The sequence below is a fragment of the Typopeltis vanoorti genome, chromosome 15, assembly GCF_054136105.1.
Source record: "Typopeltis vanoorti isolate ZY-2024b chromosome 15, IOZ_Tvanoo_1.0, whole genome shotgun sequence".
Classification (NCBI taxonomy): Eukaryota; Metazoa; Arthropoda; class Arachnida; order Uropygi; family Thelyphonidae; genus Typopeltis; species Typopeltis vanoorti.
In genome coordinates, this window is record NC_143563.1 from 64,223,559 (window position 1) to 64,248,484 (window position 24,926).

Below are 24,926 nucleotides of genomic sequence, written 5' to 3' on the forward strand. Positions count from 1 at the left end.
AATAATAATAGTGGCGCTAGGGTTGCTGAAGCACATGGCAGGTGATTTGAGCTGTGGTAAAAAAAAGTGTTTTTTAGACGGTGTATAGTGTGAATTCTTTTGTGAATTGTGCTACATTTTTTTCTCAGTAACACATGTGTTCTTTAGTCGTTCTGCTTTTGGAGTTTCGTTGTTATATAGTGTGTTATTTTTGGGTTACCAAGAAGGCGAGGTCACAGTTGGCAGCATTTGCGGTGGAAGAGAAGATAAGTTTTCGCTATCTAGTATAGTTGAATATAGCATTTATATTTATATATATATATATATATATATATTTAGCATTTATACATATGTATATATATTTTTTTTTAGTGATTAGTTTATTAGTTACTTGGCAATAAAAAATATGACGGACACAGCTGCAATCACAAATGCCATGTCACCGAGTCCTCCGCCATTTAAGAACTTTATTATAAGTAACATAATAAAAGACTTTGTGGCATGTGCAGTGTTTGCGGCATGCATGCTTAGGAGTTGGATATGTGGCGGGTGAGAGAAGGGGGGGGGTGCGTATACACACAAAGAGGAGAGAATAAAAAAGTAGAAGAGAGGGAGTGAAAAAGAGTTATGGGAATGATAGAGGAGGGGAGAATGGAAAGAGTCAGAGAGAGGAAATGCAAAGGAGTGCTGGAACCAGGGATATAGTGATGCCAGAACAGCAGGTAAGTAGGGGAGCACAGAAAGAAAGGGTTAGAGGTGTGATGTATGGAGACTCAATGATCTCAGGTGTGCAAGATAGGATGCTAGAGGTGTGTTTGCCTGAGGGATGATAGAAAATGTGGCTATGGCAATTAAGAGGGGTGAAAGGATGGATGAACTGATTGTGATGGTGGGCACGAATGACTTGAGAGGCAATGTAAATGGGGTGGCGAGAGATCTGAGATTCTTACTTGAAATTGTGCAAAAGAAAACAGAGAGGAAAGATTGTGTGTGTGTGTGTGTGTGTGTGTGTGTGCGTGTGTGTGTGTGTGTGTGTGTGTGTGTGTGTGTGTGTGTGTGTGTGTGTGTGTAGCCCAGGTATGATAGTGATGAGTTGAGCAGAAGAGCAGTAATACTGAATAGCATAATAGCTAGAATTGGAATATGTGGATACTTGGAGGGTGTTTGAGGACAGAGGGGAACTGTATGCGAGAGACTGCTTCCATCTGAATGAGGAAGGATGAAGGCATCTGGAGAGATTGCTGTTTTCTGATCAAGTCAGTGTGTCAATGCAGGGAAACTAGAATTCCCAGGGTGGATGGTAGCAGGGGTGGCCTCTTGTGGGAATGGGGAAGACATCAGGTAACACTGAGTCCAGTGGAGTCAAGAGGGGTACAATGATAGGTATAGAAGCGGTGACATTTTTATGCTCTATACTAATGCCAGGAGTATCTGAAATAAAGGAGATGAATTGGTGGCGCTGATAGTGTCAGCCTGGCCGAAGATTATTGGGATCTCTGAGACGTGGTTGATGGAGGATGATATAATAACAGGAATTGAAGTGGCAGGGTACAGCATTTTTCGGCAGGATAGGAAAGGAAAATGTGGTGGTGGAATACTGCTTATGATAAGTGATGACTTATGTCCTCTAGGAGTGGAGGGTTTGGAAGGCAGTGACACTAATGGTTTTGAAAGCATATGGTGTGAGGTAGAAGTGGCCAAGACAGGATATTTAGTGGGGTGTTGCTATAAACCTGGGAGCACAGAGGGTGGGGAGCAGGAGATGTTTAGGCAGTTGAGCTTGGCAAGTGCAAGAAGAATGATTGTTATGGAAGATTTTAACTAAAGCAGTATAAGCTAGGAAGAGGAAAATGCATGTTGTAATAAGGGGATGGATTTTCTAGAATTCTTGAGGGACAAATGTCTTAGGCAACATGTAAAAGAGGGAACAATAGCTTCAAGAGTTTTGGATTTGGTCATAGCATCAGAAGAGCTGATAATAAGTGAGATAAGAGTGACCATGTGGTTTGACTTGGAAGATGAATAGACATACAGGTGTATCAAAGAAAAGGGAACGCATGTGGAATTATAAGGCAGGTGATTATAATAGTCTTAGGTATCAACTAGGGGCAGAATTGGAAGGCCAGGATATCATTAGTGCTTGGGAAATTGTGAAAGGATATTTGTTAGCAGAAATCATAAGCTGTATTCCATGAGTGAAGAAGCAGACACAATTTGGTGTAAAGTGGATGACAAACAATAGCAAACAGGAACTGCAGTTGAAAAAGAGATTATGGAAGAGATATAAGGAGAGAGGTGGAGGACAGATACACGAAGAATATAAAATGCAGGCCAGGAGAGAGTGACCAGTATGGTGAGGAAGGCAAAACTGGAATATGAGAAGAGATTGGCACTAAGATCCAAAGAAAATCCTAGGGAATTTTTAGCTATGTAGCCAGTAGGAGAAGAAATGATTGTGGAAGAATGATATTGCGGGATAAAAATGGGAATAGAGTGACTAATGCAAAGAACATAGTGGAATTGTTCAATGAGCATTTTATCGGAGTATTTCATCCTGGAGAAGGTTTTAATATTAGAGGAATAGGGCAGGTTCAGGGTTTAGAGGTGCAAGAGGAGAGTGTGTTCCAAATACTGAGTACTCTGGATACCAGTAAAGCTGTGGGACTAGATGGTATTTCACCATGGGTTTTGAGAGAATGTGCTAAAGAACTGACAGCTCCGTTGACCTAGCTCTTCAATAAAAGTCTGGTTGTAGGAAAGGTACCCAAGTAATGGAAGGAAGGTAGTGTTGCTGCACAAGGGTGGTCGCAGACTGAAGTGTCTAATTATAGGCCAGTTTGTGTGTCATCAGTAGATGTTAAGGTCTTGGAGAATTTCGTGATGGAGAATTTCTATATACAGCATTGGGCAGATGAGGATAATGCTATTTGTGAGAATCAACATGGATTTGTTAAGGGGCTCTCTTGCTTTAGTAATATGATTGCTTTGTATAATAAAGTGACAAGAGCAGTTGATGAGGGAAAGGCATATACTCTCATTTTTTTAGATTTTGCAAAGGCGTATGACAGGGTATCACATGATAAGCTGATATTTAAGTTGCAGCACATGGGTTTAGGTGTCAGGTTAGTCAACTGGATTCAGGATTGGCTGTCTGATAGGTATCACAGAGGTGTGTATGGTGGAGCAATATCAAGAAGGTTACAAGTGGTGTTCCACAGGGCTCAGTACTGGGACCTGTATTGTTCAATCTTTATATCAATGATATTGTCAATGGATTGCAAGGGGGATATTCAGTTGTTTGCGGATGATGTGATGCTCGGAAGGGTTATCAGTAATAGTGCAGATGTGGCAGTCCTGCAAGAGGATTTGAATAAACTAGACAGGTGGATAAATGAATGGGGATGTCGGTTTAATGCAGCAAAATGTAAAGTCTTGAAGTTTGGGAACCATCGATGGGAGGATGCATACTCGATTGGAAGAGGCTATACTGGAGGAAGTAGGGGAGACAAGAGATCTGGGGGTGATGATTGATAGAAAACTGAAATTCAAGTAGCATGTTGCAAAGGTGGTGAAGGTAACCCAGAGGATTGCTGCAATACTGAGAAGGACGCTGACCTCCAGAGATAAAAGAGTTATCATTCCATTGTATAAGACCCTGATCAGACCACACCCAGAATTTGAAGGGGATAAATTAACTGTGGAAAGTGTACAGAGGTGGATAACAAAGATGGTTTCAGGACTGCACAGTGTCAGTTACAAGGATTGACCGAGGGAATGTGGACTGCAGAGTTTGGTGGATAGAAGAAGGAGAGGTGATGTGATCGAGACTTTTATACTGTTGAGAGGCAGTTACAGGGTAGATATTGGAGAGTTCTTTCACTTAGTGGAATGGCGGGAAGGTGATGACAAGGGGCCATCCCTGGAAGTTACGAAAGGAGGCTGTGAGCAAGATGGTGAGGAGTGGTTTCTTTGCATGGAGGGTGGTTGAACCATGGAATGCATTGCCTGAGAGAGTGGTTAGAGAAGGAAGTCAATGGGTTCAAGGAGTGGTATGATAAACTTTGTGTTTCCTAAAAACGACCTCCCACGATGAGTCTTTTGACTCCATGGAGGCCTAGATAATAATAATAATAATATGACCTCACTTCCATCAACCAAACGTTGCAGTCCACATGTCCTTAAGCTATCTTCATAGCTAACTTCATATTTTCATTGTACAGTTCTGATATCATTTTTAATATCCACTTTTGCATCCTCTCCAAGGTTAACTTATCTGCTTCAAATCCTGAAACTAAATATGAGAACACTAATCCAGATCTGGTCTGATCATGGTTTTATACAATGGAACCACAACTCTACTATCTCTGCAGGTCAGCACTGTTCTCATTATTGCAGCAGTCCTCTGGGTAACATTAACCACCTTTATGATATGTCCTCTAAACTTCAAGTTTCTATCGATCAATCAATCTCAAGGCCTCCTGCCTCTTCCCATCAATAAATCCCAAACTTCAAGACCTTTTGTTGCATTAAACTGACATCCCCATTTATTTGCTTAACTGTACAGCTTGTTCAAATCCTCTTGAAGAGCTACCACATTTTCACTATTACTAATAACCCTTCCCAGCTTCACATCATCTTCAAACAACTAAATATCTCCTTGCAATCCATTGACGATGTCATTGATATAAAGAGGTTAAATAATAGAGCACTTGATATCAACTCCACTCGTAACCTGTTCCCTTGATGTTGCTCCCTTGTACACTACTCTCCGATACCTATCGGACAGCCAATCCTTAATCCAATATAGGTTTAAATATCACTAACTTGATATCTAAACCTATATTGACAAAAGGGATCTCCTAGATGAATCATTGATTCTATGGAGTCTTAGAATAGTGATAATATGCTACAAGCTAAATATCAGCATATTATGTGGCACCCTGTCAAATGTCTTTGTTAAATAAAAATAAATAAATAAAGACAATATATGTCTTTCCCTTATTAACTGCTTTTGTTACTTTATTATAAAAGGCAATTGCATTATTATTATTATTATTTTCATTATTATTATTATTACAGGTATCTCCATGGAGTCAGTAGACTCATCGCAGGAGACCCAAACTAGCAAAACAATGTCATATCTCTTCTTGAATTCATTTACAGACAAAGAGCTCACAACTAAGTCAGGCAATGAATTCCATTCATTCACCACCCTCCAGGAAAAAACCTTGTTCTCACACCCTTGTTAACCACACTCTTCTTTAATTTCCAGGGATGACCTCTTCTTCTTCCATCACTATCACACAGCTGAAATATTTCCCCTGCATCAATCCTATAAAAACCCTTCAATAATTTAAATGTTTCTATCATATCCCTTCTTCTCCGCCTATCAACCAACCTCTGCAATCCACAAGCTCTCAATCTATCAATGTAGGGAGCATTTTTTACATCACTCACCAACTTAGTCACTCTTCTCTGAACCCTCCACAGCCTCCTCATCTCCAAGGAATCCAGGTGACCAGACCTGAGCACAGTAATCCAAATGTGGAAGTATCAATGCTTTATAAAGGGGAATAATAATTATTATTATTATTATTATTGTTCCGGGAAACTCCAAGGAGTCGACAGACTCATCGAGGGAGGCCCTAACATCATGTCTGGAACAACTATTCAACATTCCCACAGTATCTATCATATCTTGCCTTGAACTCATTCACGGTCGTAGCACCCACAACAGACTCTGGAAGCTTATTCCACTCATTCACCACTCTCCAAGTAAAAAACCTAGCTCTAACACCCTTGTCAACCACGCTCTTGCCCAGCTTCCATGCATGGCCCCTAGTCCTCCCACCACCAGTCATATTTTCAAAAATATCTTCTGGATCAATCTTATAAAAACCCTTCAGTAATTTGAATGTCTCAATCATATCACCCCTCCTTCGCCTATCGTCCAATTTCTGCAACCCACAAATCCTCAACCTATTCTCATAAGGTTCATTCCAGAGTCCAGCTATCATCTTGGTCACTCGTCTCTGGACCCTCTTCATCTCTGGATATAACCTCTTTATCTCTGGATGTCAGTGTGTTCCTCAACAACCAAGTAATCCTATGTGCAATCATAATAACCATAATAAATCTAATAATAATATAACCATATATAATATAACCATAATAATATAACCATAAAAATAATAATAAATAATAAAATCATAATAACCTCTTTATTTCTGGATGTCAGTGTGTTCCTCAACAACCAAGTAATCCTATGTGCAATCTTGGACACCTTAGCAATGTGTCCCCTGAACTCCATCCCCCAGGAAAAGTACTCCAATCTCTTGGAGTACTTTTCCGTCAATGTAGTACACAGCTGGTAATGTTTTAATCCCAAAATGCATAACTTTACACTTTTCCACATTGAACTGACATCCATTACCTTTTGCCCATTCTACCAGATTATTTAAATCATCTTGCAAACTTTCAACATCAGCTTGATTTTTTATTGCGCTACCCAACTTGGCATCATCAGCAAACAACTGAATATCTCCCTTTAAGCCATTTCCTATATCATTTATATACAAATTAAACAACAATGGCCCAAGCACAGAGCCCTGAGGCACACCACTGGTTACCTGCCTCATCCTGGACTTAGCTCCTCCATACACCACTTTCTGGTATCTCTCCCCGAGCCATTCTCCTATCCATATCACCAATTTAGTATTCATTCCCATCTGCTCCAATTTGCGTAACAGTGTTCCATGGGGTATCCTGTCAAAGGCCTTAGCAAAATCCAGAAGTACCACTGTGTAGCCAGTTCCTTTGTCCAACTCAGATGTCATTCTATTATAAAAAGTTAATAGATTGCTAAGGCAGGAGCTGCCTTTAACAAAACCATGTTGGCTTTTATACAGTATCATATCCTGATCCACCCATTCTTGAATTTTGTCTTTAACCAACTTTTCCAATACTTTTACCACTACTCCTGAGATGGGGATTGGTCTGTAATTAACTACCGCAGTTTTAGAGCCACCTTTATGCAAAGGAACCACTTTGCCTAACTTCCACTCCCTAGGAATCATACCAGAGTTCAAACTTAAGTTAAATATCGAAGTACAAGGGGTTAAAAATTCCTTGAACATTCACGCAACACCCGAGCTGATATTCCATCTAAACTTACAGCAGTGTTTGCATTTAAATTTTGCAATATATTAAATGCCTCTGATTTCATAATTTCAATTCTCACATTAGTTATTGCTACAGGTACAGAGATATCCTCAATGTACAGCAAACATACATAGACTTTTGAAAAGTGATCACTCAGTAACTTGACTATTACATCTGATTTTGTCACCTCAATACCATCAGCACCCACTAAAGTTATCCTTCCGAAGTCATTCTTTCTTTTACTTGCCACTTAGTGGAAGAACTCTTTGGGATTACCGTTGATCTCATTGGCTAAGGTCTTCTCATAATCTGCTTTAGCTTTTCTTACTATGCTGGTAACCTTCCTAGCTTGAGCCTTGTACTGCTCATGGGTGTAGTGATCGCATTTCTCCTTGTACATTCTCCATAAATTTTCTTTTTTTGCAGATCAAGCTTGATACTACTGCTCATCCATCTAACGCCTACCTTGTTTGTCTTCCTGACCATGTGGAGACATGATCTGATATTGCTTTCCTCAGATACCTGCTGATTTTATCCCATGCACTGCTAACATCTTTCCCCTGCAATATGTTCTGCCATGGGACTGCTGCAGGCTCACTCTGAAGCTTGTTATAATCTCCTAACCTGTAGTTCCGTATATATATATACATGGTGTTCGGGATAAATTTGACATATTTATAATTAATTATATTTTTCCGTAAGTTACATGTATTAACACACACTTCTCTTCATTTAAAAGTTTGGACCCTTCTTCATTCATATACAAGATGTCAGAAAGGATGGATAGCTGGAACCCACCTGAATCATGGAAGAGAATAACTTGTATCATGATGATTCGTGCCCGCCATCAAAATAAGGATATTACGACTGCTTCCCAATGCTCCCTGAATACAGTAAAAACAATCAGGCATGAACTAGAGACTTGCAATGGTGACTACGAGGATGTAGCAAGAAGAAAGATCCCTAGCAGACGATCTGATTGCGTTCGTACAGCAGAATTCCTCGCAAATCTGCAGGAACAGGTGTTGAAGAACCCTGGCATTGGAATTCGGGCTTTGTTCGTGGAGTTGCTAACTGTAGTCAAGCCCTGGATAACAAGGGTAGCCAATGGTAGGCTGTATGTATGGCAGCAGGATTCAGCCCCTTGCCACACCTCTGGGAAAAGTCAAAAATGGTTGTCTGAAAATTTCTACGACTTCACCAGTCCAAATGTTTGGCCTCCAAACTCCCCAGACCTTAACCCCATGGATTATTTTGTATGGGGCGCAGTTGAAAAAGACACCAATCGCACTTCCAGTAATACAAAAGCCCAGTTAATGGATAAAATTAAAACAGTTTTTGCGGCCCTTCCCAGGGAGACTGTAGCATCAGCTTGTTTGAGGTTCCGAAGCAGAATTGAAGCTGTGATCGATGCTAATGGTGGTTATTTTGAGTAAATCTTGTTGATAGTATTGTAATTAACTCTGCCTGTAATGTTTTTTTGTCAATTCATTAAATTTAATAGATACAAAGAAGATTTTCTTTTTCCTTACGAAACTGTCAAATTTATCCCGAACACCCTGTATATATATATATATATATATATATATATATATATATATATATATATCCCTTCTTAAGAGAGAAATCCACAGATTTTGCAACCCCCCAAGTCAATTCTGCATGATTGCTTTCACCAATTGGAGGTAATGAGGACACCTTGCTTATGCATATATGCTCTGAACCAATAACCAGGTCCAACACTCTCACACCACGTGTCCCTTCAGTTATGTGCTGTTTCAAGTAATTATCTCGTAGAAGATGTATGAACTCCATTTCCTTTTTGACGTGTTTCCTTATTTCCTCCTTCCAATTGATATCACCATAATTAAAATCCCCCATAATAATCACTAAACCTGCACTCATTGCCCTAATTTGCTGATGCATGAATTCAATATCTCCACCTGTACCCCCTGGCCTATAGCAGTGACCAATAGTATAATAGTGACCAATGCAACCAAATATAGCTATATTTGGTTGCATTGGTCACCATTTCACACCAGACCACCTCAAATGAACTCTCATTCACATGTCTATCATCTTGATATACTACTTTCGTTGGCTGCAACACATCAGCTATCATCAACAGTACTCCTCCCCCCATTCTATCTTCTCTATCCTCCCTGAAAATACTGTACCCATCACATTCAATTCCAGTTACCACATCTTCTGCTGACAGCCAAGTTTCACTAATGCCTACAACTTTTGGTGAGATTGCACTGACTAATGCCAAAAATTCTTCTCTCTTATATCGAATGCTTCTTGTATTGATATACAAAAATTGCAGATTCTCTCTAGTTCTTGTACTGGCTCTAGAACTGATATACAAGTCACTAATTTCTGTAGTCCCATGCCACTTTTTATCCCCTCTCTTCTGCAATTTATTCTGCGAATAAGGATCAATAAATATACAATCACTGCTAATGTTTCTCTCTCTTACACTCAATCTTTTCAATATTAGTTTCCCTGCCCAATTACTTCAACTTGTTCAGAAAACAGTAACTTCTTCAATCGCTTATGTCCTTCCATGTTCAGATGCAGCCCATCTCCAGTATACAACTGTCTTTTTCCTTCAAACACACTCCAGACATCAACAAATTCCAGACTTCTTTTTTTGCATATTCTTGCAATCATATCATTCATTATCATCGCTCGTCTACTTAACTTGTAATTGTCAAAATGAGGCAGCACACATGCTATCCTCCCATATGACACTTTTCCTCTTCACAAATCTAACAATGATCTTAAATCTCTTGCTACCCGATTTATACCACCACCACTCAGATCATTTGTACCCACCATAACTATCATCTTGTCTGCTTCATGCCTTCTCTTTATTGCTAAAGCCACTCTTTCTATTGTCCCACCAGCCAAGCACTCTTCAGGCATACAGCTCTCCATACCCTTAATCATAGAATCACCATATATCTTACCACTCTTAACTTCATTCAAGTCCACACAAGCGTCACTCATGGACTCATTTTCTACGCTATTCAGCATGACTCTTCCAGTTTCATTACTCCCCCCACTCTCACGATATCTCGTTTCTTCTAGACCTCTTGTGGTTTTATTTTGTTGACTCCCAATCACTCCCATACTATTTATTACTTCATCATTCACCAAAAAGACTCACCCATACGTAATCCTGTTCTAGTTACTTCAGCTAAAGTAATCTCTATAGTCCTAATTTCTCTGTTTAACACATTAAACTCAGTTTTAACTTCCAATATCTCCTTACTGAGCACTTCCAATTCCTCATGCAGAAGATGAAGGTAATTTTTCATTTTCATGAACTCCTGCCAAAGTTCTTCCCCTACTTGTCAGCTTCCATTCCTAAATGCTCCAGCCTATCCCAACACTTCTCACATACGTCAACATTTTCGTTCTTCTCATTTAGCTAGACCGACCACAGATCCTTCACATTCTTCGGTGCATACATGCAGCAGTTTCCACAAAGCATCCATTGCAAAAAATCTAATGCTGAGCCAAAAAAATCTACTTCTTTTGTGTAGAAGTAGAAGTCCTGTGCGCTGCTGACGTACATTTCTTGTTGGATGCCGTCATTATACGTTGAATTAGTGAAACAAACAGCAGTGAAAACACAATATATGCAACAAAGTTTCAAACAATAACACCACTGAAGGACACTTGTATCTAGCCGATGCACAACTGCAGCACAATTTGAGACAAAAAGCCACACTATACTTAAATTTAAAAACATGTTTTCTAGCCTAACTAAACACAACCGCCACATTCACCAAGGACACTAGCGCCACCCTTAACAAATCCATGCTGACCTTCACAGATAACATTATTCTCATCTGCCCATTGCTGTGTACAGTCTTTCACTAATTTCTCCAAAATTTAATAACTACAGAAGAAATACAAACTGACCATACTTCCATTCTACCACCACCCTTATGCAATGAGACTATCTACCCCTCCTTCCACTCCTTGGGTGCCTTTCCCATAGCCAGACTCTCACTGAAAAAGCCAAGTCACTAAGGAGGAGCTGCCAGTTCCTTAGTATATTCTCTAAAAACACATGTGAAATCTCATCCAATCCCACTACCTGACTGACATCCAGAGAATAGTATCTGTAACACATTCTCTGCTTGCACTAAAATGAGATATGAAAAAGAATGGATACTAGTGTCTTAGTTCAAGTGTAAAGGCTTTACTCTTTGAATCAATGAGATGGCAAACCAAGTAATATACTGTATAATTATTATTATTATTACACCAAGACCTCATGGAGTCTTTGACTCCATGAGGTCTTATACTGATGGGACTACTACCATAAGTTGAGGCAAAGACAAGAGATCCTGGGATAAGAGTAGATAAGGAGGTTGAAATTCAGATGACATATTGCAAATGTGAATATAAGAAAGTTATCCTATCATAGGCAATGGGAGTAATTTACCTAAGCCATGATTAAATATTATCAAATCTACATTAGCATGTGCCAAATTACTCATGGATTAAGATGATGACACAATGAAGATCTTTCAGACGGTTCAAGGGACTTGTGTGGTAAACAGGAGAAGAAAATAAAGAGCTTAGGGGGGGATATAGGGCAAGGATGGGACAATTTCTTTTTTCAAAAAGAGGTGGCAGGGAATGAGAGAAATATTTAGTTGAAAAAGATTAACATTAAGTGCATGCATTGATCCTAAATAATAAAAAAAGGAAATAATAATTATAATAATGCAAGCATTCAGAAGAAAATCTAGTAAGGATTTTTGTAAAGAGTCATCTCTGTATTTCACAAAAGACTAATAACAATACTATCTTATATTCTTGGCATGGTTTTTTACCAAAGCATCTGGGTTTTGAGATTTAAAAAAAAAATTGTTGTTGTTATGTTGGGTCCATGCACAAGAGGTTGGTCAGTCAACCTTATAGTATGTCAGTACCATGTATCGGAAATAGTGCACATTATCGGGACTGATGTTAGGGTATATGCTGCCCATAGGCAAGAACTATTTTGTTGCTCCTAAATTCAAGAAAATATGTAAAATTAAAAGCAAGGTACCGGCACCTATTGAGGCTAGCTTGCCTCCTTCAGTGGCTGCATAAGACAAAATGACTTAGCAAGATAGGAAAGACTCACCCCTAGCCCTCGAATACTCTAATAGCATAAAATTAAAATGATATAAGGGCTAGGGCGTACCCCTTAAGCGACGCGCAGCCACATCGCCCTACAGCTGTGAGAAGTGGAAGAGGGCTACCGCATCAAGGGCGGGTGCGGTTAAAGAAGCGAGCCCAGCAGGTGGAGAGGATGTTGCGAGTGGGAACACTGAATGTTGGAAGCATGACTGGAAGGGGAAGAGAGGTGGCAGACATGATGAGGAAGAGGAAGTTGGACATTTTATGTGTGCAGGAGACAAGGTGGAAAGGCAAAGGAACTGGGAGATGGATATAAATTGTTCTACTCTGGAGCGAAAAACGAGGGAAGAAATGGTGTAGGAATTGTGGTGTGTGGCAGAATGAAGGGTGAAGTACTGGACGTGGGTAGAAGGAACGACAGGATCATGCGAATGAAATTGGGTCTTGGAGAAGAGCGGGTGGTCGTATTATGTGTATATGCCCCACAAGTTGGCTGTACGGCAGAGGAAAAAGATGAGTTCTGGAACGTGTTAGATGAAGAAATGAGGGAATTAGAAGAAAATGAGATGGTGATTGTCGGAGGAGACTTGAACGGGCACATAGGAAGACAGAATAGAGACTGTGAAAGGGTGCATGGTGGCCACGGAGTGGGAATGATGAACCAGGAAGGAGAGAGGGTTGTGGACTTTGCAGTAGCATTTGATCTGGCAATTGTGAACTCGTTTTTCTTCAAGAGGAAAGAACATTTGATAACATTTAGAAGTGGTAACAACAGCTCACAAATTGACTACATTTTGACTAGAAGAAAACATCTTAAGGTTGTGACAAATTGTAAGGTAATTCCAACAGATCAAGTAGCACAACAACACCGACTGCTGTGCGCAGACTTTAAAATAAGATCGAAGATAAGAACTTCTGGTTGCCATGGGATGAAGACAATTAAGTGGTTTCGCTTAAAAGAAGAGAGTGTGAGGAATCGTTTTAGGGAGAGAGTGTTAGAGAGGATTTCGGATGGACTGGAAAGTGTACAAGATTGGTGGAAACATAATTCAAAAGTAATCCTGAGCTGTGCAATCGAGGTGCTTGGTGAGACATCTGGAAAGATTAGAGAGCAGAAGGAGGGTTGGTGGTGGAATAATGATGTACAAGTGGCAGTGACAGCTAAGAGGAAGGCAAAGCAGAAGTGGGATGAGTCAAGAGTGGAAGAGGACAGAGAGGTGTACAAACAGAGAAAGCAAGAAGCCAAGAGAGTTGTGGCACAGGCGAAGGCCATGGCATATCAAGATCTGTATGATCAATTAGAAACAAAGGAAGGACAGAGAAAAATTTACCAACTAGCGAAGTGTAGAAATAAAGCAGCTAAGGACATCTTACATGTGAGGCAGATCAAAGATGCTGAAGGAAGAGTATTATGGAGGGATGTGGACATAAGAAACAGATGGAAAATATACTTTGAGGGCCTTCTGAATGAGGAAAATGCAAGGACTCACAGAGGAGATGGGCAGCCTTCTGAGGGGATGGTGCAGAACATCAGTAGAATGGAAGTGACGGAGGCCATGAAGAGGATGAGGAATGGAAAAGCGGTGGGCCCCGACAGAATTCCAGTGGAGGCATGGAAGGCACTGGGGGAAGAGGGAATTGACCTGCTGTGGGACCTGTTCATGAAAGTTTGCCAACAGGAAAATATACCCGAGGAATGGAGGGAGAGTACTCTTGTTCCCATCTACAAGGGTAAAGGGGATGCACAAGAATGTAAAAATTACAGAGGAATAAAGTTGATGTCCCACACAATGAAGATCCTAGAAAGGGTTCTTGATGGTAGATTGAGGGAGGAGGTGGAGATTGCAAAGGAACAATTTGGCTTCATGCCTGGTAGATCAACAACAGATGCTATCTTTGGGTTACGACAGATGATGGAAAAATATCGAGAGAAACAAAGGGAGCTGCATCTGGTATTTATTGATCTGGAGAAAGCATACGATAGAGTGCCAAGGCAAGAAGTCTGGAGGTGTCTGAGGGAGAAGAAGGTACCGGAGAAATATGTCAGGTTAGTGCAGGAAATGTACAGAAATGTGAAGACAAGTGTTCGGACCTGTTTGGGACAGACAGAAAGTTTTCAAGTAACAGTTGGCTTGCATCAAGGGTCAGCATTAAGTCCGTTTCTGTTTAATATTGTGATGGAGGTGGTAACAGAGGAGGTGAGAGAAGATGCACCTTGGACAATGTTGTATGCAGATGACATCTTGCTGTGTGTAGATTCAAGAGAAGAAGCGGAAACTAAACTGGAAAGATGGAGAAAAGTACTGGAAGAGAGAGGTATGAGACTGAGCAGAAGTAAGACAGAGTATATGTGTTGCGCAGTGGGCGGTGACCAGGAGACAGACCTGGAGCTGGAAGGAAATGTCATCAGGAAGGTGAGAGACTTTAGATACTTAGGTTCGACAGTGGAAGAAGATGGAGGAGCTGAGAAGGAAGTGGGATGCAGGATACAAGCAGGTTGGAGGAACTGGAGGGAGATGGCTGGAGTGTTATGCGATAAGAGGGTGCCAATCAATCTGAAAGGCAAAATTTATAGGACAGTAGTGAGGCCAGCTATGACATATGCTATAGAAACTGTGGCCCTGAGGAAAAATAACATTAGCAGGATGGAAGTAGCAGAGATGAGAATGCTTAGGTGGATGTGCGGTGTGACCAGAAAGGATCATCTGAGAAATGACTATGTCAGGGGAACAGTGAAAGTTACAAACTTAGGAGCGAAAATACAGGAGGCAAGGTTGAGATGGTTTGGTCATGTGATGAGGAGGGAGGACGAATATGTGGGAAGAAGGGTCATGCAGATGGATGTGCAAGGAAGGCGGAAGCGTGGGCGGCCAAAGAAGAGATGGAGGGAGCTGGTAGAAGAGGACTTGAAGATGAAGAACTTGGATGTGGTGACAGCCCAAGACAGGAAGGTGTGGAGGAGACTCATAACAAACAGTGACCCCACTTAAGTGGGAGAAGCTGCAGAAGAAGAAGAAGAAGAAGAAGATGTAAAATTAAAAGCAAGCATTTTTATGCTTGAGATATAATTTTGCTGATCTCCAAATTTACACTCTTAGGCATTACCATAGTTGCATAGTGGGTTAAGAAAGCCCTGCACATTATATTAATGCATTGTACAGTATGCTTGATGCATTAAAATAATTCAAAATTAGATTTTGAATAATAAATTTACCTTCTGCAACCTGCAGTGGTGGTTCTGCTTGAACCTGCATCCTTCGATAATAAGCTTCTGTGTCAGCTTCTGTTTTGAAATGAGATTAAAAAAATGTATCACACAAAGATGTGTTTAGTTTACAAAATATATATTGTATTAAAAAACAAGTAACAGTAATCTATAAGATAATATTAATCACTGCTTGTAACATTCTACAATGTTTGTTTTGAAATTAAAAAGACTTTTCAATTACCTTGGCCAAAGTTACTTAGCTTCATTATTAAATACAACAACCATATATATACTCAGTGGTGAGCAATAAGCCAGAGCCCTTTGTTGAATTTTTCTCAAATTTGTGAGCCCCTTGTTCTTCTTTCTTCTTGTTTACTTTATTTTTTTCAAATAAAAATTTTTTTAAATGTATCATTTTTCATTTATATATATATTTCAAAAAAATAATTTTTTGAAATATATTAAGCAAAAAACTCATAAAACAAAGTGATTTTATGAAATAAAATATTATAGTTACTGTTACTATCATTTTACAAATAAGAATTCACTTTTGGTAATCACATATGAATAAATAGGACTATTATTATTATTATTATTATTATTATTATTATTATTATTATTATTATAAAAACCTCCATGGAGTCAAAGACTCATCGTGGGAGGTCCACTGTTATACACACAGTTTATCATACTATGCCTTAAATATATTCACTGTCTCTGCACACACCACACTCTCGGGCAAAGCATTCCAACACTCACCACTCTCCATGCAAAAAACCTGCTCCTCACTCCCTTGCTCACACCCTCCTTATACAGCTTCCAGGAATGACCTCTTGTTCTCCTGCTATCCTCACCCATTCTGTGCAAAACCTCCCCGACATTAATCTGGTAATAACCACTCAACAGCTTATATCTCAATCATATCCCCCCTTCTCCTTCTATCCACCAATTTCTGCAAATTGCATTTTGTCAATCTGTCTTCATACTCTACATTCCAGAGACCAGAAACCACCTTAGTCAATCGCCTCTGAACTTTTTCCAATGCAATTTCATCTTTTTGAAAACCAGGTGACCAGATCTGTGCACAGTAATCCATATGTGGCCTGATCAAAGCCTTATACAAAGGAACCATAACATCCTTACTTCTACAAGTCAATGTCCTCCGCATCATTCCCATTATCCGCTGTGTTGTCTTCACTATTTTAGTAACATGTCCCTGAAATTTTAGGTCCTTGTCTACAATCACTCCCAGATCTCTCATTTCCTCTACCTCTTCCAAGATATTCGCACTGATTGTGTACTTTACATCCCATCTCTGCTTCCCAAATTTCAAAACCTTACACTTTGAGACATTGAATTGACATCCCCACTTATTTACCCATTCAGACAGTGTATTCAAGTCCTCTTGCAAAGCTACAGCATCCACACTACTCCTGATAGCTCTGCCCAACTTTGCATCATCTGCAAACAAATGCACATCACCATTCAGACCTCTCCAGATATCATTTACACAAATTAAACAGCAATGGACCAAAAAACAGACCCTTGAGGTACACCACTAGTAACTTTCCTCTTCTGGGATATCGCTCCTCCATAGACAACTCACTGATACCTATCAGACAACCAATCTCCAATCCAGTGAACCAATCTACTGTTCAGCCCCATCCGTTCCAATTTAATTACCAGCTTGTCATGTGGCAATTTATCAAACACCTTTGCAAAATCTAAATATACCACTGTATATGCAATACCCTTATCCAATGCATTCGTCACTTTATTATAAAAAGTAAGCAGGTTGCTAAAGCATGATTTTCCTTTAGTAAATCCATGCTGGCCACCAAAGAGTATTTTCTGTTGTCAACCCAATTCTGAACTTTATTCCTAACTAAATTCTCTAATACCTTGACCACAACTCCAGACACACAGACTGGTCTATAATTCAAAGCCTTACTCTTATCACCTCCCTTATGAACTGGAACAATTTTACCCTCTTTCCACTCTTTTGGAACTTGACCCAGTGAGAGACTCATGTTGAAAAGATATACAAAAGCTGTTGTTAACTCTCTGGCACATTCCCTCAATAAAAGAATGTCCCTTGATTGGGACCGTTGATTATCACTTGAAGTATAAAAACAAAAGAGAAATATAAAGTACTTCAATATTATTGTGTTTAGATAATATTTATTTATTATTTATAGATTGCTTGTCATAAAAACTTCTATTGCAAACAAAAGAAATTTATTTTGTTCATAAAAAAATGCAGACTATTTTATATGTACAATTATAAAAGATTTTATTCTTATTATATTTTGATAGTTAAAAATGTTTTTCTTATCTAAGATAAATTAACACAGATAAATTTCATGTTTAGATAATGAAATATTTGTTTAAAAATGATAGCCTTTACAGGTTAATTGTCCCCCTTGTACTTTTTGATTGGCATTTGTACACAAGCTGTATTAATAAACGTTTTTGTGTGAAAGACAGGTTTTTTTTTTTTTTTTTTGCTCGACAGTGCGAGCCCTTTGTTAAAATTTCCATAGCTCACCACTGTATATACTGTATATTTAGTTTGGTAAGCATTTGTAAATTGTAAATTAAACTCTACCATTTCATCAATTATTACTGGCATCACATCTATAAACTAATAAGAGGAATATTAACAATAATCATCTCCTGGCACGTGGCGGTGAATTTGAGCCGTGCAGAAGAAAGTGATTTTTAATCGGTGAATAGTCAGCTTTTTTCCCCGTTTTTCTACGTTTTTGAGTGCTAAATTGTTTCTCTGAATACGAGTGTACTTCAGTGGTTGTTTTTTGGAAGTTAGTTGCTGTCGCGATATAATATATTTTGGTACCGTCGGAATCGAATGCGTAACGGTGGAAGACAAACGAAGCTAAGTTACTGTATTTAGTTTTTATTTAATTATATTTAGTACTTAAATGTTCTGTTGTTTGTACTTTTTTTTCCTCTTATTTATTAATCGAATAATTATTAAAGATTATGCTACTCGGCAGTAAGGAATGATGGTGGATTCAGCAGCAGTCGCAAGTGGCGTAACGCCAAGTCCTCCGCCATTTAAGAACTCAATTATTAGCAATATCATAAGGGACTTTGTGGCATGCAGTACTTGCGGCATGTATGCGTCTCGGGAATTACATATGTGGCTTGTTAAAGAGAGTGGAGAGCGTATGTGCGCAAAATGCAGGCAGTTGGAGGAAATAAGTACATTAGATATATCTATATCCGACTTTGTTGCTCCAGGAACGGGGAATGAATGTAGGAAGACAAGTAGTGTGATAGGAGAGAATGAGAAAATAATAGTTGATAGTGTGGAAGGTGTGAGTGACTGTGAAAGTTTAGGAGATGGTTTTGTTTGGGAGAGTGAATTTAGATTAAGAGTGACTGACCTGCAGAGGGAGATAGATGAGTTGAAAGAGGAGGTGGAATGTCTTGTGAATGAGAGTAGAGGTATGAAAGATGAGATTAGGAGAATGGAAGAGATAAATGCAAGGCGAATCAGAGTAGGAGAGAGAGAGAATTTAGGGAGTATGAGTGAGAGGTATGGGGGTGCTAGAAGAGGAGAGAATGGAAACAGTAGAAGAGAGGGAATGAGAGAGAGGTATGGGAATGCTAGCAGACGAGAGGATGGAAACAGTCGGAGAAACGGAATGAGAGAGAGATATGGAAGTGCTAGAAGAGGAGAGAATGGAAACGGTAGGAGAGATGGAATGAGAGAGAGGTATGGGAATGCTAGAAGACGAGAGGATGGAAACAGTAGTAGGAGAGACAGAATGAGAGAGGGATATGGAAGCGCTAGAAGTGGAGAAAATGGAAACAGTAGGAGAGAGGGAATGAGAGAGATGTATGGGAGTGCTAGAAGAGGAGAGAATGGAAACAGTAGAAGAGAGAGGTATGGGAATGAAAGAAGAGGAGAGAATGGAAACAATAGGAGCGAGGGAATGGTAAGAGGTATAATGTATGGCGACTCAATGATCCGTGGTGTTCAAGATAGGATGTGTGAGGAGTGTTTGCCAGGAGGAACAATAGAAAGGGTGGCTATGGCAATTAAGAGAGGCGAAAGGGTGGATGAGATGATTGTGATGGTAGGAATGAATGACTTGAGTGGTAATGTAAGTCGGGCAGCGAGAGATATGAGATTTTTGCTTGAGACTGTACGGAAGAAGACAGAGAGAGGAAAAATAGTGTGCGTGTTGCCTAGGTATGATAATGATGAGCTGAGCAGAAGAGCGGTGATATTGAATGGCATAATAGCGAGAATGTGTGACAAGAGAGGACTGGTATATGTGGATGCTTGGAGTGCGTTTGAGGAAAGAGAGGAATTGTATGCGAGAGACTGTTTACATTTGAATGAGGAAGGAGATAGGCATCTGGAGAGATTGCTGTTCTGAATGAGTCAGTGTGTCCCAGGGAGGATGATAGCAAGGGTGGCCTCTTGTGGGAATGGATACTTGGGAGAAGGGAGACAATGTCAGGTAACACTGAGCCCAGTGGAGTCTAGAAGGGATAATGCTGGGTTAGAAACAATGGCATTTATATGCTTTATACTAATGCCAGGAGTATCCGGAATAAGGGAGAGGAATTGGTGGCGCAGATAGCATCAGCCTGGCCAAAAATTATTGCGATCACTGAGACGTGGTTGACAGAAGGGGATATAACAACAGGAATAAAAGTCGCTGGGTATAGCATTTTTCATCAGGATAGGAGGGGAAAGTGTGGTGGTGGGGTACTGCTTATGATAAGTGATGACCTATGTCCTCTAAGAGTGGAGAATTTGGAAGGAAGTGAGACAAATGATTTTGAAAGCGTATGGTGTGAGGTAGAGGTAGGCAAAACAGGATATTTAGTGGGGTGTTGCTACAGACCCAGGAGCACAGAGGATGGGGACCAGGAGATGTTTAGACAGCTAAGTTTGGCAAGTGCAAGAAGAATGATTGTTATGGGAGATTTTAACTTCAGTAGTATAAATTGGAGAGAGAGGAAGATGCATGTAGCAATAGGGGAATGGAATTTCTAGAATTCTTGAGGGACAAATGTCTTAGGCAACATGTAACAGAGGGAACAAGAGGTTCAAAAGTTTTGGATTTGGTTATAGCATCAGAAGAGTTGATAATAACTGAGTTGACGTCTCTCCCACCAGTTGGAGAGAGTGACCATATGGTGTTGACTTGGAAAATGAATAGACATGCAGGAGTATCAAAGAGACGGGAACTTATGTGGAATTATAAGGCAGGTGATTATAATAGTCTTAGACGTCAACTTCGGGAAGTTTCATGGAGGGAGGAATTGGAAGGCCGGGATATCACTAGTGCGTGGGAAATTGTGAAAGAATATTTGTTATCAGCAATGGTAAGTTGTATACCACGAGTGAAGAAGAGGACGCAATTTGGAGTAAAGTGGATGACAAACAATTTTAAACAGGAATTGCATGCGAAAAAGAGGCTATGGAAGAGATAGAAGGAAACAGGTGAAGAGATGCATGAGGAATATAAGACACAGGCCAGAAGAGTAACTAGTGTGGTAAGGAAAGTGAAACTGGAATATGAGAGGAGATTGGCCCTAAGATCCAAAGAAAATCCTAGGGAATTTTTTAGCTATGTGGCCAGTAGGAGGAGAAATGACTGTGGAAGAATGATATTGTGGGATAAAAATGGGAATAGAGTGACTGATGCAGAGGACGTAGTGGAATTGTTCAATGAACATTTTATTGGAGTATTTCATCCTAGAGGAGTCAGTTTTAATGCTAGAGGGATAGGACTGGTTCGAGGTCTGGAGGTACAGGAGGAGAGTGTGTTTCAGATACTGAGTACTCTGGATGTCAGTAAAGCTGTGGGACGGGATGGTATTTCACTACGCATTTTGAGAGAATGTGCTAGGGAATTGACAGTGCCTTTAACGTGGCTTTTCAATGAAAGTCTGGCTTTGGCAAAGGTGCCCAGGGAATGGAAGGAAGGTAAGATAGTGCCATTGCATAAGGGTGGTAACAGACTACTGGAAGTGTCTAATTATAGGCCAGTCTGTGTGTCATCAGTAGTTATTAAGATCTTGGAGAAAGTAGTGAGGGACCGTATACAGCATTGGGCAGATGAGGGTAATGTTATCTGTGAGAATCAACATGGATTTGTGAAAGGACGCTCTTGTTTTAGCAATATGCTAGCCTTTTATAATAAAGTTACAAGAACATTAGATGAGGGAAAGGCATATACTGCAATTTTCTTAGACTTGGCGAAGGCATTTGACAGGGTGCCACATGATAAGCTGATATTTAAGTTGCAGTACATGGGTCTGGATGTCAGATTGGTCAACTGGATTCAGGATTGGCTGTCTGATAGGTATCAGACAGTTGTGTATGGTGGAGCAGTTTCCAGGAGGCAGAGGGTTACAAGTGGGGTCCCACAGGGCTCAGTACTAGGACCTATATTGTTTAACCTTTATATCAATGACATAGCCAGTGGATTGCAGGGGGATATTCAGTTGTATGCGGATGATGCGAAGCTGGGAAGGATTATTAGTAATAGTGCAGATGTGGTAACCCTGCAAGAGGATTCAAATAAGCTAGATAGATGGGCAAATGAATGGGGATGTCAGTTTAATGCAGCAAAATGTAAGGTCTTGAGGTTTGGGAAACATCGATGGGATGCTGCATACTCTATGAGAGGAGTTATACTGGAGGAAGTAGGGGAGACAAGAGATCTGGGGTTGATGATTGATAGGAACCTGAAGTTTAGGGGACATATTGCAAAGATGGTGAAGGTAACACAGAGGATTGCTGCTATTATGAGAAGGACACTGACCTGCAGAGATAAGAGGGTTATCATTCCGTTGTATAAGTCTCTGATCAGACCACACTTGGACTATTGTTCTCAGATTTGGTTCCCAGGATTTGAAGGGGATAAATTAACTGTGGAAAGGATACAAAGACGGATGACAAAGATGGTTTCAGGACTGTACAAGGATAGTTATGAGGATCGGCTGAGAGAATGTGGACTGCAGAGTTTGGTGGATAGAAGGAGGAGAGGTGATATGATTGAGACTTTTAAACTGTTGAGAGGTGGTTACAGGGTTGACACTGGGGAGTTCTTTCGCTTGGTTGAACAACGGGAAGGAGTGATGACAAGAGGCCATCCCTGGAAGTTACGAAAGGCAACTGTGTGCAATTAGGGTAAGGAGTGGTTTCTTTGTGTGGAGGGTGGTTGAGTCGTGGAATGCATTGCCTGATGGAGTGGTGGGAGCAAGAACAGTCAGTGAGTTTAAAGAGTGGTATGATAGACTTTGTGTTTCTCAGGGGGGGACCTCCCCTCGATGAGTCTTGACAGACTTTATGTCTTAGGAAGGACCTCCCTCGATGAGTGTTTTGACTCCTTGGAGGCCTGAATAATAATAATAATAATTAACAACCAAAGCTGATAAATAAATATGCAGCAATAATGAACAGGAAAAAAATTGGAAGAAATGTGAAATTCAGTATATATTGATTGGTGAATTATATCCAACTATGTAGATCAAAGATAAAACTGCTGAGCCTATGAAAAAGCTGATAATATTATTTCCCATCACCACTCCCACCCTACACAGTCTATAGATTTACACAACATTCATAAGAATAATGCTTTTTTTCCCTTTTTTTTTTTATATTGTAGTGTGAATGGAATAGACAGTCCTAACTAACATCATCATCATCAATTCCCTGATATATATATATCCTCAAGAGGTGTTTAGGCTACTATGATTGTAGCACTTTTGTTTTCTTCCATTTAATCCTGTTTGAAGGGATATCCAAGGCATGGTCTGCTAAACCTGATATGCTATAACAATAGTGCCAAATGTATTTTTATGTTCACTAAGGCAGATGTCAACAGTTCTTCCTGTCTGTCCATAGTAAGCAGGTCACAAGAATAGGGCACTTTGTATACTCCTGGATGTGATAAAGAAATGAATTTTTCCTCTGGTGAACAGATGAGAGTTGCCAATTTGACATATGATTTAAATATGGTGTGTAGCTGATATTTATTAAGCACTCTAGATATCTTTTCAGATGTACCTTGAATGTAAGGGTTGGTAACAGTTTTGCGGTAGTATTGTGTGATAGGCAACGGAGAGGATTTCTGGGGAGCATTTAGTATTGTTTCTATCATATGGGAATTATAGGCATTGGCTAAGAAAGTGTGACACAAGTGAGTTTAGTGGTAAGAGCATTGTCACTGGAACAGATAGTTCTAGCTCTGTAAATTAGTGTTTTTAGGATACCAAACTGTTGAGCTGGATGATGGTGTGAATGTTTATGCAAATATTTCACTGTGTTTGAGTTTTCTATAAACAGAAAAAAATAATGAACCATCAGGAAGCCATGTGATTGGTGTATCTAGGAAGGGAAGACAATCATTAATTTACTGTTCCATTGTGACATGGATTTTAGGGTGTTGGCTACGTAAATGCACTAAAAAGTTTAGGGTGTTGGCTACGTAAATGCTACACAAAAGTCATTATAAATAAGAGAGATTGTTTTTGGAATTAACGTTTAAAACATACTCCAAATTTCAACAAGTATGGCTGTATAAATTTACCAAAAATCTTAGAGACAGTCATTTTACAATCTAATTAATACTTGTTTCTCTCTTTTTTTCAACATAGATAATGCCAATTAGGAGGTTAATTTTTTTGTTTTGTCCATTAAATTTTTAAATTTAAAACTAAAATTTTAATTTTAATTTTAAACTAGTCCCACTGTTATATGAAATTGTTGTTGTTTCGTACTGTAACAAACTGTTCTTGTGCTCTGTAGATGCTGGATATAATATCAGCAAATTATTAGCTAATAATTCAAGTTAAGGGACATTACATCCCGTATTGTTTCATAGCCGAATAAGAAACTCAAAGAATTTCATGCCAAATATAGAAACTATATAAAGTTCGGCGAGTCCAAGCGTAAGCAAATACCTGGATAGTACAACACGTAGTCCATCTGGCAGTGCAACTCATAGCAAGGGTGGAGCAAGCTCCAATCACTATCTTGGTATTTACCTATAATGTGAAACCCAACTCCTAGGAGCGAAGGTCACTACCCAGACTGGTTTCAACCTTTATTGAGGTCTCACCAATAAAGTAATTGAAGTAATACCAAGTTTGTAGCAAGCAGAACTTACATACCCTACTATAAGAATTGCCAAAAAGGTGTCCTGATAAATTATTAATTATATGAAGAGCCAAAGGCTTCAATTCGGCGACGTGAAATTATTTAAGTTAAGGGATATTACATCCCATATTGGCTCTTCATATAATTAATAATTTATCAGGACACCTTCTTGGCAATTCTTATAGTAGGGTATGTAAGGTCTGTTCACTACAAACTTGGTATTATTTAGGTCTACCTACTCACTGATGAGACCTCAATAAAGGTTGAAACCAGTCT

At 39.6% G+C, this 24,926-nt stretch overlaps 1 protein-coding gene across 6 annotated transcripts in view; it reads right to left on the reverse strand.

The window, feature by feature from the left end:
* The window catches only part of LOC150098822 (myeloid differentiation primary response protein MyD88-like), a 118,486-nt gene that overhangs the window by 47,483 nt on the left and 46,077 nt on the right, over nt 1–24,926 (reverse strand). For all 6 annotated transcript variants that reach the window (XM_090405693.1, XM_090405691.1, XM_090405694.1 and 3 more), the window contains one exon: nt 15,503–15,571. In XM_090405693.1, the coding sequence (XP_090261819.1) occupies nt 15,503–15,571 (69 nt within the window). The remainder of the gene's footprint in view (nt 1–15,502; nt 15,572–24,926) is intronic.